General features: G+C 44.4%; 2 protein-coding genes across 2 annotated transcripts in view; both read left to right on the top strand.

Annotated features, from left to right (window-relative positions):
- Nucleotides 1–2201: 2201 nt before the first annotated feature.
- HAUS3 (HAUS augmin like complex subunit 3) lies at nt 2202–8304 on the top strand. The gene is made up of 4 exons (XM_009904244.2): nt 2202–3116; nt 3663–4099; nt 5355–5583; nt 7408–8304. Exons 1-4 carry the CDS (start codon nt 2202–2204, stop codon nt 7672–7674), a joined length of 1848 nt encoding a protein of 615 aa, XP_009902546.2. The 3' UTR covers nt 7675–8304.
- POLN (DNA polymerase nu) overlaps nt 7779–16830 on the top strand; it is a 61480-nt gene continuing 52428 nt past the window's right edge. The window contains exons 1-7 of the mRNA XM_054172088.1: nt 7779–7809; nt 9126–9266; nt 12017–12078; nt 12911–13387; nt 14258–14448; nt 15318–15430; nt 16393–16550. Coding sequence (XP_054028063.1) covers nt 7779–7809; nt 9126–9266; nt 12017–12078; nt 12911–13387; nt 14258–14448; nt 15318–15430; nt 16393–16550 — 1173 coding nt within the window. The remainder of the gene's footprint in view (nt 7810–9125; nt 9267–12016; nt 12079–12910; nt 13388–14257; nt 14449–15317; nt 15431–16392; nt 16551–16830) is intronic.

The following is a 16830-nucleotide window of genomic DNA, read 5'->3' on the forward strand; positions in this document are numbered from 1 at the left end:
AGTCACATCTTCTCTGACCTCTCCCTCGGCACAGGTTAAAACGGGGAGCGCAGCAGCCGGGCTCAAGGGACCGCCGTGAGGAGCGGGACAACACCGCCCCTGCTCCCTGAGGAGAGACGGGCCATCACCCCCTGACGTCACTGCCCCCTCCGCCCCCGGCCCGAGCCGCCAGGCGCGCGTGCGTGGGCCGCCAGGCGGAAGGAGAGGGCGGGAAGCCGCGCGAGACTGGCGCGTGGCGGGCGTTTCGAGCCCTGATCTCGGCGCTGGTCCTGCCCCCTCTGGGCGCCGCTCTGCTCCGGCTCCCTCTGCTTCTGCCCCGGCTGGCAACCCGGCCTCTGCCTTCCTCCACGCCTTCTTCCTTTGCCCCCGTCCTTCTTCCTCACCCCCCAAGCCTTCTCTTGTCCTTCCCCCCAGACTACCTTTTTCCCACCCTTCCCGTCAGCGTTCCCTTAGCCTTTCCTCAGCCTTCCCGCCATTTTCTGTGTCGCGCTCTTCCTTCTCTCCTCCGCGCAGTGGCTGAGGCGGAGCGCTGCGGTGAGTACCGGGCGGTGTGGGGTCGTGGCTTGCTTGCACCGGGAGGGGAGTAACCGCCGCATCACCCCCACTCCCCTTCTTTTCCTCCTTCTGGCCTGTCACGCTGCGGGACGGCTCCTAGCCACGATCCCCTTGGGGCTGTAGGCAGCCGGCGGCTCATCGAGCGTACGGATGTTGGTAGAAAGCCCCCTGAGGGTCCCAGTCGTGGCGCTTTGTCTTCCCCGGGCTGGGGACGGGGATCGTGGGCAGCTTCCGAAGGGGTGTTTGTGGTGGCGGCTTGAGCCACGGCGTCGGCAGGCCTCACGATCTGCATACACCGACATACGGCTCTGTGCTTTTCCTTGCTTCCTTTTGACAAGGGGCCTCGTTTAAGCGTGGAAGGCTGCCCTGTGGTGTGAAACACCAAACTGTTTCCTATATAGCCTGCAGCTCTTAAGGTAACTTAGATACGCGCAGTATTCTAACGGGATGCTTTCTCATATTCAGCGCTGACGTCCTCCAGGCCGGCTGGCAAAGTGGCTTTTCCTAGTGGCATATGTTCTGAAAGCAAAGTATTAACTAACGTCAGACTCGGGGAAAAAACCCTCTGGATATTGCTAGAGCATTGCAGACAAGGACTCCTGATTTTATTAGTAATTTATCCTACTTTTTAGCTCTCTGTTGAGCTCATGGTGGGATCCCAAACCTGATGGTTTGTTTCCTGGGAAACGGCAAACTTACTTTTCTTGCTTACTTTTCTGACCTTTTTTTTACTTGCTTTTCTTTTCCCTGTTTTGACAAGAGTGTTTACACTGATCTGAAGTCAGTGCAGGCTTCAGACCGGTTACTCTGTTGAGCTATTTTTATGCTAAAGGATTTCTTGTTCCATTTTCAGAGGGAACTTTTAAATGAAGGTTCTGAAGACAAGTTTCTGCTTGCTGCTGAAGTAGGAAAAAAACCAAACGTTTTATGAGCAAGATCTTGGAGTGCAGTGTGGCGAAATGTGGCTCAGTTGGTAGCACATAAGACCCTTAATGGGAAGGTTGTGAGTTCAAGCCTGCAGTGGCCAGTAGTGGCCCCCCTACTCTAGTCATGAGGTCTGTGGTGACAGGTTGGACTCGATGATCTTTGAGGTCTCTTCCAACCTTAGTGATACTGAATACTGAAACTTCACTTTAGTTTTGGTTTTAGGGCAAGCTGAAAGCTGTCATTTTGGAAGAGCCAAAATGTTTGTGGGTGGTTGATGTTATATATTTATTTTTTTTATTAATGTGAGGCAAATTGCTCAATATTTACATCTGTTGATTTTTAATTGATGATAGTATTCCAATTTAATAATAAGTTTGTGTGGATTAAGGAAAAACATAAGTGCTTGCACTTATAAGTGCTTGAGGGACTTAGTTGAAGTAAAAATGTGTCCTGATTTGATGGACAAAACACATTAAGCTATCCCTGAAATAAAAATTGATTTCTAGTCTTTGAGTAGCCACTCAAATCCAGAACAGCATTCTTTTCTTGGCTGTGATCTGACACTTTCTTTTTCCTGTACAGATATTTTTTTGATTAAAATACTAAATACTCAGTTTAAATGACAAAAAGGGAAAATATGTAATGGACATAGTACACCAAATTCTCTTTTTTAAATCTGTTTGGCTCTTTTCTGCTTACAAAGAAAAAAAAATTGAACCATGAGCTGTGGGAAAGATTTTGTGGAAACTCTTAAGAGAATTGGATATCCAGAAGCTGATTCACTTAATGGAGGAGATTTTGATTGGCTTTTTGAGTCTTTGGAAGACAGAGCCTTTGTGGAGTGGTTTTGTGGCAGTGTAAATGAGCAGTGTGTGGTCTCTGAAAAAGAACTGCAAGATTGTGATAACCTTTTGAAGTCTGGGAAGCCCATTTTGGAAGGAAATGCACTGGACGAAGTCCTTAAAACCTTGAATCCTCTGGATTCAAAGAACAGGAGGCAGGAGGAGAAAGATGAGGAAATGAAGGAATTGGAAGATGAGCTTCAAACACTTCAGAAGTTAAAAAACCTTCAAATTTATCGGCATAATAAGCTTCAAGTTATGAGTTCTGCAAACAACCATTTGTTACAAACATTAAAAAGCCAAGAGGAAGAAGCACACAAAGATTTGAAAGGAGGACTGAATGTGTTTACTGTAGCAAATAAGAAGCTTAATAGGGAACTGCTGTCGCTCAAGGAAGCAGCTAAGAAATTTGTCTCTTTCTTCACTGCTCCAGATGCAGAGCAAAGGGCAGGTGTGCATCCAGTATTTTTTTCCCAACTTTCTTTGGATGAGTATTTGGCTGAGGAAGAGCAAAGCACTGCAGCAGTCACCTCTTATGTAAAAAGCCATTTTTGTCAATGTGTTTCTGAATGGCTTGAAAATTCCCCCGAAGGCAGCTGTCAGCTTGCAGATCTAGGCAACCAAGTCACTTGTCATGAGACCGATGAAGTTGGTGAAGAGAGGCAAGAGATAGCCAGGCTCCAGATAGCGCATATCTGTGCTCAACATCAGCTCATCCAGATGCAAGTGAAAGAGGAGAGCAGGAAGTCAGCTACCAAATGTGCGGAGGACATGCTGCAGTCCTTAAACAAGGTAAGCTGCAAAAGGGGGCGGAAAGTCGTGGATTGTTACATGGGCAGGTGTGTTCAGCTGGATCTAGTGAAAGGAATGGCTTTCTAATTCAGTTTGTCATTTCAAACTGTAATTGGCTCTCTGTTGTCTGTACAACAAACAAGAGCTTAATTTTGGTTGAGTTTTGTGGTGTTGTGGAGCTGGTATGAGAAATGTATTCCTGTTTATGTTCGGTAGCAAACTTGAAAAGTTGTGGTTCATGGACTCTTTTGAAACTCAACTATTTGTGCCACTTAAGTGGATCTGATAATTGAATCCTTAGGCTTAGGTTTGAAGGGACCTTAGAGATCATCTACTCCAACCTCCCCAGTCTCAACAAGTGAGTGACAAGCAGGTATGGCTACTGGAATTTAAGAATGTGTCACAACCTTGTATCTTGAGCCACCCCTGGGCAGTGGGGGAGATTGTGCTAAGATTCACTTAAGTACATGAATCTTGTGTGAACTGAAGAAACATCTGACATGAAGGCAGCCATGAGGATATTCACCACTGTTTTGTTTTATGCAGGATCCTAGGAACCAGGAAAACCTGGATGCCAAAATACAGAGTCTAAATGATCAAATCTCCACAATTAAGGAAGACATCACTCGGATAAACAATGAGGAGCTGCTTCCCCTTCTGAAAGAGAAGGCCCAGCTTTTTTGTACACCAGTAGTGAAAGCATGCTTGGATCATCAGATTGCTCAGCAGGAAAGTTGTGCTTCAAGACAGGATGCAGTGTGCAGGCATTTGATCAGACAGATAGCATCGTTTGAACTTCTTGAGCTAGCCTATGAAATAGAGATGAGGAAACTTAAGAAGATCTACTCTCACCTGGAGGGTTTGGTGGAGTCTCTGAAACAAAGCAGCGATGAGTTGGAGCAGAGACTGCAGGTGATGACTGAAAGAGCTCAGCAGGCAAAGCCAAGGAGCACCATCAGTTCAGAGGATGGGTTTCCTTGCAGGTGAGTGTAATAGTCACTGCTGAACTTGGACTGAATTTAAAATAATGCTGGGGAGATACTTTGGCCAGCTCAGCCTTTTCTGTTGCTAAGTCCTTAGCTGTTTGCTTTAATTAGTACCTTGAATTCTCCAGAATGAAACCTTCAAGATCTGAGCCTTGCCTCTTGCTTACCTATTGAAGTTCTTTTTAGGTTTGCCTGAGGAAAAACTATTCAATTTTCAATCTTGTTACTGTTGCTGAAGCATTCCCAAGCAAGATCCAGGAGATACTAAATATTTAAAGCCAAACCTTTCTTACATGATACCTTGATCTAGGACCTCTTGGAAGTTACTTTAGATTAAACACAGACGTAGAGAGCTGTTCTTAACAGTGATTTCCCAGATGGTGTGCACAGCCTTATAAGCTTAGCCTGCAAAAACCCCCGTGTGGTAGAGGAGAGGAACAGCTCCTGGAATATGTGAGCTGTGTTGAGATGATTTTTATTGCTTCATTTGCCATCTGGCTTCAGTGTCCTCTCACCCATGTAGGAGTTAGTTGTTTTTTTCTGTCTAAAAGTCTGCTTGTAGCTCAGGTGGTGCATTAGGAACATGTGCTGTGGTGCTGTCACCTCCAGACTAAATCTTTTGGTGATGTGCATTGGACAAATGGGACCACATGGTGTGTTCATGTCTGGTTTTGCCTCTTCCTTTCCAGTGGTGCTTTAAGTGCTTAAGTGATAGTTGAGTGTGGTCTTGCACAGTGAGTAACTGCAAGGATCAGGCAGCAGTTGTTTTGTTCCCATCGTGTGTTTGGCAACTTGTAATGTTTTTGCTCATGTTTGTTATTAGGTCTCCAAGTCATTAAATGTTGGCTGGTTACTTTTCCACTTTTTTTCCTTTTTTAAAGTTGAAGGAATTAGAATTCTAGGACCAAGTGATTGATCAAAATGAGATGGCCTCAAGATGCACCAGGGGATGTTTAGGTTGAACGTTAGGAAAAATGTCTTCCCTAGAAGTGTTCTCAAAGACTGGAACAGGCTGTGCAGGGAGTTAGCTGAATGCCCATCTCTGGAGGTGTTTCAAAGAAGCAGAGTTGTGGTGCTGAGACACATGGTTTAGCACCAGGCCTGGTAGAGTTATAGAATGATTGGACTGCATGATCTTCAAGGTCTTTCCAATCAAAATAATTCTGTGTTTCTGTGACCTTCTCTTGACTAATAATGACAGGAGTGCTTAGGAGACTCAAAAAGGCTTTGGTGTCCCATTCATGTGTTACAGGCTGTATAAGGCTCTGGAAGGAGACGATGAAAAGCCCCAGTTGTTTAGAGCATATGAAAACCTGGAGCAGATGGCTCGGAAGTTAAAGCAGGACTGTGATGCTGCCCAAGATCAGCTAGAAGCATCTTCTCGGGAGCAGGCTCTCCAGTTGTCCAAGCTAGAAGGTGATGTGGATGCCCTTTGGGATGCTATGTATCATGGAGGGAATCAGCTACAGCTCAGAAGTCCGGTAAGCCTTTGCCTGATCATTAAAATTATCATGTTGATGTGTGTCATGTTCTTTCCCTGAGTAGAATGTAGTATGAAGGCTGGAAGCACGCAAACTGGCTTCCACATCAGCAGCATTCATCAGCATAATGACCATGGGAGCAGTATTTAGATCCTTCATAGCAAATGTTCAGTTCACATTGGCAGGTCATAAGAATCATAGAATCAATAAGGTTGGAAGAGACCTCAAAGATTATCAAGTCCAACCTGTCACCCAAGAACTCATGACTACTAAACCGTGGCACCAAGTGCCACATCCAATCCCCTCTTGAGCACCTTCAGGGATGGCGACTCCATCACCTCCCTGGGTAGCCCATTCCAGCAGCTGACAACTCTCTGTGAGGAACTTTGAGCAGATTGTTGCACCTGACTTAGTTTCTGTCAAAGGTACAGAGTGTCCTGTATTAAGTTTATGGAGTGGAAATGATGTTGCTGGAAAACTCGCTGAAATTTCTCTATTTCAACTGGGTTTGGGTTATTTTTTTTGCCCTGTCACCTGTAATACCTGAAGAGAATGGTTTGACCATAGGACATTTTACCTTAGAGCAGCCTTCCAGTGTTTGAAAGGGGCTTCCAAGAGAGCTGGAGAGGGACTTTTGACAAAGGCATGGAATGATGGGATGAGGGGTAATGGCTTCAAACTGAAAGGATTTAGATGAGACATCAGGAAGAAATTGTTCCCCATGAGGGTGGTGAGGCACCAGAACAGGTTACCCAGAGAAGCTGTGGAGGCTCCAAGCCTGGCAGTGTCCAAAGGCAGGTTGGATGGGATGTTGAGTAACCTGGTTTAGTAGGAGGTCTCTTTGCCCATGGCAGAGGGGCTAGACAGCACTAGATGGTGTTGAAGATCCCTTCCAAACAAAACCATTTTAGCATTATCTGGGTGACTGATCTGGGCAAAGTAAGACCATCAGAATTTTGAAGGACAGATATAGCAGGACAATCCTACAGACCTCCCAGGTGCTGTGCTATAGCCTCTTTTAGATGGGAATAGGGTTGTTAAATGCAGCTTGTTAAATAACTTCAGATATCCCAGAAGTGGATTGAGGGAGGTCTTGTGTTATATAATACAGCCTTGGTTAAATACATAAAAATATATTTAGCACTTCCATCTGTCAAGTTAACTTGCAACATATAGAACAGTTTCTATTTAAAAAGGAAGCTCTGTAATTGGAACAATACTTGTGTAGGGATTCTTCCTTATTAAATCAGTCAAATACCTTTCTGTTGATTCAAGTTGCACCTTAAACCATAGTGACACTTCTTTCTATTGCTACCATTTCTCAAGTAATCCCTTTAATTAGGAAATAATGTGCAAGTAGGTGAGCAGCCTGCTTACCCTGACCTGAGAGTGACAGCTGGGAAAGTTGCAGCTGGTAATTAATGATTCAGCTTTAAAATTGAATTGGCTTTTTAGTTGTGGATTATTTTTGCTCTCTTTTATTGTTTGGCTAGGTCTGAGGACTTGCAATTGATTGAAAATGTCATTCAGCCATCTTGTTGAGGCTGGATTTTTGGTGGTCTGAACTCATCTGGTTTAGTAGCCAAGTAATGGACTCTCACTTTCATAACGTGCTGTCAGTACCATTCTGTGAGCTCAGAAGCTGCATATTGAGTGGAATCCCTTTATCACTGGGGGTTCTGGGGTTTTTGTGATAACACTTCAGTTGCAAACGAAAGTGGATTCCAAAAGGAGGGAAAAAAGTCTATTTCTAGTGAATTGGTGTATTAACAATATAAAGTAATGATTTTTTTTGTTTTATCTTGTGGTTTCTTTTTTTGTCAGGAACTTACTGAGCTGTTTCATCACCTGCAAGCTGATTTAAGTAAACTAAATGAACTCCTTACGGATCTGATTGCTGATGTGAAATCCAAAAGAGACTTTCTGGAGTCCAGCAAGCTCCATCAGATGGAAAGAGACTTGTATTTGTATTTTTTCAAAGATGAAGAGCACTTGAAAGAGATGGTGGAGCAGCTTGAGCAGAAGTCTCGGGTGAAAACCAGTGGTCTGGAAGATCAGAACCTCACAGCCAGTGGTGTTCTTAATGATTAAACTTCCCTGTACTCTTAAAGGAAAACAGATGGATGTGAACTGTCTATGAGTTTATGGAGTGACCAGTGTTGGCTTACCAAGGCTAACATTTGTCTGTCATTGCAATGCATGTTGAACTGGCAGTTACCAGCCTTGGTTTGTGTGCTGCTTTACGGTTCTTGGCATCTGCCTGCTGATTCCAAATCTCAGTTTTGTCAGTTCTTTGCTCTGAAGTAATCCATTAGTTTTTGGAATGAATTGCATTCAGGCTGCTCTCTGCCAGCCTGTGTGTTGATTCCCACTGCACAGCGCATAGTGCAAAAAGGAACATTTCACACCCTTGGGATAAGTTTTCTTGCATGCTAAGAACCTTTGCTATGTGAACTGGAAAATAAAGCAGAGAAGGCATTCCAGATTTTGGAACATGAGGGCATGTGCTCATTCTGAAGAGGGGAGTTTTACAAGACAGATATTCTTTGATTGTTTCCTTTCCAGTTCTCTTAAGAAGACTTGGCTTTGTTAGAAATGTGTTGGAATCTGTACCAGAATCTGTTTCAAGAACCAAGACCATCTGGTTTAAGACCATTCTGATATCTCTTAATGTAACTTGGGGCCTACCTTCTCCATTGAAACCATCCTCAGGCTGGTCTCTGCACAGGAAAAAAAATAATTAAGTTTAGCTTTTGGACTCCTGAGTTTGCTCTGTAATTGATAATGATAAGCATTTCAGTTTCATATTACTGCTTTCTTGGGCTTTGTTAGGCTGCTGATCACCTTTTCTGTGGCTTCTCAATGTACCAATGGCCCTAAAGAGGCTTTTACAGTATGAGAACTTCCAGTCTTTTCTGTTCTGCTGGGATCAGGTGCTTTTGCTTTTGGGCATTGCACATATTGATGAAAGTTACTAAATTAGCTTTAACTTCAATAACTAGTCTGAAAACTATTTTGGTAGCAGACTTTTATGGGAGTATAATTTATTTTTAGATGTTGAATTCACTTACTGGTTGGCTGTAACTCCATACATTCTAACTCTCTACATTGTGTTTATTAAATACCAAACTTTGTCAGCTCAGTGTTGTCAATATTTATGGTGACTCTGTGTGTTGGTTTTAGCCCCATTCTCATGCAAAGCGTTTCCTCTGTTTAGTTGATGGGTTCTGATTTGCAGCTGCCCCTTCAGGCTTTAAGTTTGCTGCTTCCTGCTCAGAGAAGTCAGGAGGGATCTTCACCCCTGTAGGAAAGAAGCATTGCTCTTAATTATTAAAGCTAGGGGGACTTGTTGGAGTTGGGGGGAAAGAAGAATGCTTCTGCTCCTGGAACATCAGGGAGAAGAAAGCCCTTCTGCCTCTCTGCTTTTCCTGAGGAGGGTGAATGGCTTCACTCTATTTTTGCCTTGATTTACAGCAGAGTGTAAGTGGGGATTGTTCTCTGGCCCCGATACAGTGCATGATTTGCATGTGTTCTGTGTTTAGGTTTAATCTTCCAAATGGAACTGGACACATACATAGGATGTGAGGTTTCTAAAGTGCCTTTGTCTGATATCGCTCAGAGGATTATGACAGCTTTGCAGTCTGTTCCTGTAGGAGTTCAGACTAGCAGAGAGAATAACCAGAGTGAGTAAATCTCAATCTATGTAAGTGTTTCTATTTTCAGCTGAAAACCTGAAACCCAAACAAACAAACAGTGTCAAACTCTAGTCCCTGTTTGAATTGCGGGGTGGGGAAAGTGAGAGTTTAGGTTTCCAGGTTTAGAAAAGAAACTAAGCTGAAACTGACATTTCCTGGGACTTTCCTGATTAAATGATGCTATGTGGGTGTGAGGAGTTAGGATATTAACAGCACCCTCAATTCATTGGGCTTTTTCTTCCTGTATCTGGTATAGAAGTAGATGAGGATTTCAGACTGTTAGTTAACTAATACTGTAAAGGAAATGTATGTGTTGACTCGATTAGCTATTTAAGGATCATTAGAGGTACAGGGACCTTGCCTGTGAACTCTCCAGGCTTCTGGATGTTCATTAGCAGCTCACCCCTTGTGAAATTCTAGGGGGAAGAGTGAACAGAGGTCTCACTGGTTGAGCACATTAGGTATTGTTAAAAGTGCCTCAGCAGATTTTGACTGCTGAACAAATCTTGTTCAGAATGTTGTGAGGGTGCCTCAGTCCCAGTTTATTTGTATTTTATTGATAGATCTTTAAAGATTTGTTTTAATTTTAGGTCCACCCACAGCCAAGCCCCATGTGACTGATTAAATTCTACCTCCAGGAAAGCCTTTTTATCTTTAGGAGGTAAATATTAGGTTCAAAGAGGACAAATATCTGCCACATTGAACTACGAGGTGCTCTTACCTCTCCACTCGAGCTTGCAGTGGTCCCATCCACCCTTAAGGAGTTTGAAGGCAAGGATGGCATTGGAATAGGTTGCTCAGGGAGGTGGTGGAGTCACCATCCCTGGAGGTGTTCAAGATATGTGTGAACATGGCAGCTGGGGACGTGGTTTAGTGCCACCATGGTATTATTTTCATGGTCGGACACTGTGATCTTAAAGGTCTGTGCCAACCAGAACAATTCTGTGATGGGTTTCTGCTGCCATCTGGTGATCTGTTTTCATAAACCAGAAATTTGAGGCTGCACAGCACTTAAGATACTGGGTACTGAAAGAGAGAAATGTAACCTTGATCATCATCTCTGGAGGATCAATTTCTCAAGAAGAATTCTCTAGCTGTGAAACAAGTCAAAGCACTGAATGTCAACTTGGTTACTGTCATTCCTAGGTTATAGTTTTATTGTTGTAGGAATTGTCAAGAAACCCAGATTTAAAATGTCTGAAGTTTCCTGGGGAAGGATATGGAAATGTTAGAGCAAGTCCAGAGTAGGCCATGAAGATGACACAAGGACTGGAACATCTCTGCTGTGAATCATAGAATCAATAATGTTGGAAAAGACCTCAGAGATCAAGTCCAACCTGTCACCCAAGACCTCATCACTACTAAACCATGGCACCAAGTGCCACATCCAATCCCTTTTTGAACACCTCCAGGGATGGTGACTCCACCACCTCCCTGGGCAGCACATTCCAATGGTGAATGACTCTCTCTGGGAAGAGGTTTCTCCTCACCTCCAGCCTAAACCTCCCCTGGTGCAGCTTGAGACTGTGTTCTCTTGTTCTGGTGCTGGTTGCCTGGGAGAAGAGACCAACCCTCTCCTGGCTACGACCACCCTTCAGGTAGTTGTAGAGAGCAAGAAGGTCTCCCCTGAGCCTCCTCTTCTGCAGGCTAAGCAACCCCAGCTCCCTCAGCCTCTCCTCACAGGGCTGTGCTCAAGGCCTCTCCCCAGCCTTGTTGCCCTTCTCTGGACATGTTCAAGTGTCTCGATGCCCTTCTTAAACTGAGGACACAGCACTCAAGGTGTGGCCTAACCAGTGCTGAGTACAGGGGCACAATGACCTCCCTGCTCCTGCTGGCCACACTATACCTGATGCAGGCCAGGATGCCATTGGACTTCTTGGTGAGAGCTGGGGCTGTTGGAGAAGGCCCTGGGGAGACTTTAGACCAGCCTTCCATGATTTGAAGGGGGCTACAGGAGGAGAGAGACTGTATAAAGGTATGGAGTGACAGGATGTGTGGTGATGGTTTCAAATTGGAAGAAGCTGCATTGAGATGAGACTTGAGGAAGAAATTCTTCCTGAGGAGGGTGGTGAGGCACTGAACAGCTTACCTAGAGAAGCTGTGCAGGGTCCAAGCCTGGCAGTGTTTAAAGGCAGATTGGATGAGGCCTTGGGCAATCTGGTTTTATAGAAGTGTCTCTGCCCATGGCAGAGGGGTTGGAACTGGATGATCTTGAAGGTCCCTTTCACAAAAGCCTGTCAGGTTTTGTGTGGTCTCACAGTAACAGGGCCAAAGGCTGAAGTTGTATCTGCAAATAGTGTTTTACTATCTAATGGCAGGAAAAGAGTTAAATGGTGAAGTGTCTAGTTTATTTTACATTGTTATTTCTTTTTCTTTCATGTCCATGTTCCCAGCTTTGCTTTGGGCTGTTTTGCCTTGAAAGAAGACCTACCCCTGTTGATGGTATCATAGTACTGCCTCTTCTAAAGACCATGGAAAATGCCTGTGTGCTTTGTGCCTAATTTGAATTAATTTTTACCTGATGAGGACAGAGCATGCTTTTGTATCTGGAAACCTGCAGGGCTCTTTTAAGAACGAGTGATATTGATTTAAGGAACATGGTTGTCATGGAACAGTTTCTTGCTGTTATTTCAGGGTTGGTGAAAGTGTCAGTAAGGTGACAAGGTTTGTCAGCTGAGTAACAGGCTCTGCTCTCAAGTTTTGTGTTGTAAAATGTTTCCCATTCTATTTTTTTAAAGGCCTAGAGAAGACAAAGGAAAACAAACTAGGTGACAAGGAGAAACATCTGAGATATGCAAAGGCAAGCACATTGTAAGACTGAAGATGAATAAGAGCAGTCTTTCTAGCAGATTTGGTCTCTCAGTTTCTTGCACACACTCATGGTTCACATAACTTTCTTGCATCTTATTTTTCACTTGATCTCTATTTACTTTTGAGAGTCTTGGCCCCACTTCTGTTACTCTGTTAGAGGAAGTTTGTCTTTTAAGACAGACTGATCAGAACTCAATAAGGTTGCCATGTTTAGCTGGCAACCAGGGTTTAAAAATGCTCTCAGACCTCTGTCACTGAGACATCACTACCATGTAATCATTGAGTGATCTGTCACATGAAAAACTGCTCTGTATCAGGAAGTTTTGACTTAATCACCTCTTTGAATTTGGCTTTATGTGGCTGCAAGTGAGTGCTAGTGCAAGAATGGGAATGGGTAACTGCAGCAGCCCCAGCTCAGGCTGTGCTTTGTGAGATCTGTGGATTTGACTGAGAAGCTGCAGATGCTGCAAGCATACTCCTGTTTCAGCTGCACACATCAGCAAGTCCACTCAGGCCACTCAAAATACAGAAGACTGCTTTCTCCTGTGGGCTGGGATAGTTTTGTACAAAAAAAGAGTAGCTCATAGCAGCTGGGGGTGCCCATGGAGAGTAGTGGTTCCCCTAAGCTGACTCTGGTTAGTACCAGCATTTTGTTCATAGAATATCATTTCACTCAAAGCTTTCTTGATGGGTTGGACGCGATGATCTTGAAGGTCTCTTCCAACCTGGTTTATTCTATGTATGTATGTATGATTTATCTACATTAACTCCTGTATGTCTCTCTCTCCTAACTGGTGCACTAAAATGCTCCATTTTCCCAGGAGACTCATGATTCCACAATTGCCTTGTTAAAAACATCTGCCAGCCCTGAAAAAGCCACAGCTGGTCAGCTAGTCAGGACAGTCCACACTGATGAAATCCTTTGCTCTCAAGATACCAAAAAAGTGAGCTATCACCAGGATTTAGACTGGACAAGGTGGGGATGTCGAGAAAGAAATCTTTCAGTGGAAGCAAAAAACCTGAAGGCTGGTGAAAAGAAGACAGCTGCTCCCATGAAAAGAAAGCAGGATGTGCCTGCATGTTGTTCAGAGAAAGCAAGGAGATTACCTGCAAAGCCTTCTTCACATGAAAGAAGATACAACAGTGGACAAGCAGTGCCTTCTGAGAAGGATCTTTGTGATACCAGCAAGCTGGGATTTGAGGGGAAAAGAGAATTGCTTGCATCTATAGAGCAGGCAGTGGCTTTTGTAACTGCTATGGTGTACCAAGATGGTTCTTCACAGCTCAGCTCAGAGCAGGTTAGTGAATGATTAGGGAACTGAACATTTCTCTGAGGAAAGGCTGAGAGAACTGGGGCTTTTTAGTCTGGAGAAGAACAGACTGAGGGGGGAATCTAATCAATGCTGATCAATACTTACAAGGTGGGTGGCAGGAGGATGGCACCAGGCTTTTTTTCAGTGGTGCCTGGTGACAGGACAAGGGGTAATGGACACAAACTTGGACATAAGAAGTTCCATCTGAACATGAGGAGGAACTTCTTTAACTGAAGGGTGACAGAGCCCTGGAACAGGCTGCCCAGAGAGATGGTGAAGTCTCTGTCTCTGGAGACATTCCAAACCTGCCTGGGCATGTTCCTGTGTGATCTTCTCTAGATGATCTTGGCAGGGGAGTTGGACTTGATGATCTCCAGAGGTCCCTTCCCACCCCTACCTTTCTGTGATTCTGTGTTGTGCTCTATTTAGAGTGCCATTTGCAGAACCATGTGAACTGTGCATGTAGCTCTGATAAACACAAACCCACGTTCACTGGGAGCTTAGAATCTGGCCCATTTTTGTATGCTATTGCTTGCCAAAATGTAAAATGAGGCAAACCTTAATACTTCTGACTAACCTAAAACATAAACAAAATAAACCCACTTGGGCTAAGTGGGAATTTGTTCCTGAGAGTGAGACTGTTTGCATTAGAATATTTCTCCCCTTCTTTTTGCTCTGTTGCTGTGGATTTCTGTTTCAAGGCTGAAACACTTGCATGCCCCTCTGCTGGGTCAGGGGTGCATCCACTAACTAATGTCTGTCACAGGTTTTATATTGTAAAATAGAAATGTAATTTTCTTCATGGGGTTGCATCAAATCTGTCAGAAGAAACGTTGTTGTGATTCTGCTTAACAGGCCTTAACCTCGGCACTGAAAGGAGTTGTTGTGCTAGTGAAGAACCAGACTGATCACCCTTGCCCTCCCAGTTGCTCCTCAGCTGACTACACTTGGAAAGCTGCTCATGAGAATGATAGATTAATTTATTTAAAAACTGAGTCATCATCCCTTTGGGAAAAAGAACAACAGGCTCACAAGAAATTTGCTTGGTAGGGAAAGATTGTTTGCTTTACAGGAGCTTTTAGCCACAGCGGTGTTGCTTATGTGGCACAGGGTTAATTTTAGACTTCCAGTTCACTGAATTTGGAATTAGCTGGTTCAGTTCTGTGCCAGGCCTGGGCTAATAGAAATCAAATAAGAGTGGAGTATTCCTTTGGGCCCAGTGTGTCACTAACTGCAGCCCTGTAGCTTTGGAGTCCTCAACACAAGAAGGACATGGACCTGATGGAGTGGGTCCAGATGACAGCCACAAAAATGATCAGGGGGCTGGAGCACCCTGGAGAAAGCTCCAGGAAGGCCTAATAGCAGCCTTCAGTACCTGAAGGGGCCTGTAAGAAGGCTGCAGAGGGACTGTTTCCAAAGGCCTGCAATGACAGGTCAAGGGGCAATGGCTAGAAATGACAGAAGAGCAGATTTAGACTGGATGTCAGGAACAAATTCTGCACCAGGAGGGTGATGAAACACAGTAACAGGTTGCCCAGGGAGGTAGCTGGGGCTCCCTCTCTGGAGATATTCAAGGTCAAGCTTAATGGGACTCTGAGCAGCCTGGTCTAGTGGAGATGTTCCTGCTGACTGCAGGGGGCTTAGACTAGATGACCTAGAGCCATGGGAAGGATTTCTTCCCCATGAGGGTGGTGAGGCACTGGAACAGGTTGCATGTCTCCTAGGATGTTTCATTTATTATAGCATGAAGCTTCAGGTATTACTGAACTGAGAAATTAGTATTCAAATACAGTATTCTGTCCTCACAGGGACAAAGAAATGTATTAATTGTTTAGTATTATGTGCTAATTAAAAGTATAAAGTACAGATTCACTACTGAGAGTCTAGTGTTTATTGACAAACTATTTCTGTGCAGGCAAGTGTTGTTTCAAATGCTTCAGTGCAAAGTTCCCATTATTTGCTTCAATGCAAAAGATTTCCTGAGGACTCTGCTTCAAGTTTATGGGGATGAAATTAGCTGGAGACAAGGTAATAATCTAATCTGTCATCTAATCCTGTAATCTCTGTGCTACTGATGTTGCTGTTAAAATCACTGAGTGCAGAAGCAACTAGATTGGTGGTTAAGTGATGTACTTGAATGTGTCCAGAGAAGGGCAACGAGGCTGGGGAGAGGCCTTGAGCACAGCCCTGTGAGGAGAGGCTGAGGGAGCTGGGGTTGTTTAGCTTGGAGAAGAGGAGGCTCGGGGCGACCTCATTGCTCTCTACAACTGCCTGAAAGGTGGTTGTAGCCAGGAAGGGGTTGGTCTCTTCTCCCAGGCAACCAGCACCAGAACAAGGGGACACAGTCTCAAGCTGTGCCAGGGGAAGTTTAGGCTGGAGGTGAGGAGAAAGTTCTTCACAGAGAGAGTTGTTAGCTGTTGGAATGTGCTGCCCAGGGAGGTGGTGGAGTCACCATCCCTGGAGGTGTTCAAGAGGGGACTGGATGTGGCACTTGGTGCCATGGTTTCGTCATGAGGTCTGTGGTGACAGGTTGGACTCAATGATCTTTGAGGTCTCTTCCAACCTTAGTGATACTGTGATACTTAATATTGGAAAAGAGAGTTTCAGTACCATGGAAAAGAACACCCTGTGATAGGACAGGGAGCAATGAGTACAAGCTGGGACACAGGAGGTTCCACCTTGACATGAGGAGACACTTCCTTACTGTGAATGTGACAGAGCACTGGAACAGGCTGCTTAGAGATATTGTGGAGTCTCCTTCTCTGGAGACTTTCAAAGCCCATCTGAATGTGTTCCTGTGTGACCTGCCCTGGGTGATCCTGCTTTAGCAGGGTGGATGGACTCGATTTCTAGAGATCCCTTCCCACCCCTAACATCCTGTGATTCTGAAAATGTCTACAGGAGAAATAGAGGGTAAAACTTTACAGGTCTTTCTCAGTGTGGGAGGTAATTTAAGTATTCTGATTCTCAGGAATAACTTATCCTTGTAGTTGCAGATAGTGTGGTGCTAGATCCCAGGATTGCAGCGTGGCTGATAAACCCCAGCGACACAGTTCCCTCTTTTGAGAGTCTAACACAGAAGTATTTTGAGAAGCCTGTTTCTGTGGGAGGAGTAAACAGAGAGGCAGGCACTCTGAGAAACACTGCAGTAAGTAGTTTGGTTTATATTTCTTCTGGTTGGGTTAAAGGGGGAGGGAAATGATGAAAGAATTGCTTTCACCATGGTGGTGGTGCATGGTTGGACTTGACGATCTTGGAGGTCCTTTCCAGCCCAAACAATTCTCTGATTCTATGATACTTTGGCCACATTAGCCCTCTGAGCTTGTTTGACTGGTAAAAATAAGGTGCAGCAACTTAGATGATGTTTGAAACCTTTCACTTCATCAGACCTGAGTATTGTCACATGGTTACAGAGCTTCTAGGATACA

This window comes from Dryobates pubescens, chromosome 23 (genome assembly GCF_014839835.1).
Source record: "Dryobates pubescens isolate bDryPub1 chromosome 23, bDryPub1.pri, whole genome shotgun sequence".
Classification (NCBI taxonomy): domain Eukaryota; kingdom Metazoa; phylum Chordata; class Aves; order Piciformes; family Picidae; genus Dryobates; species Dryobates pubescens.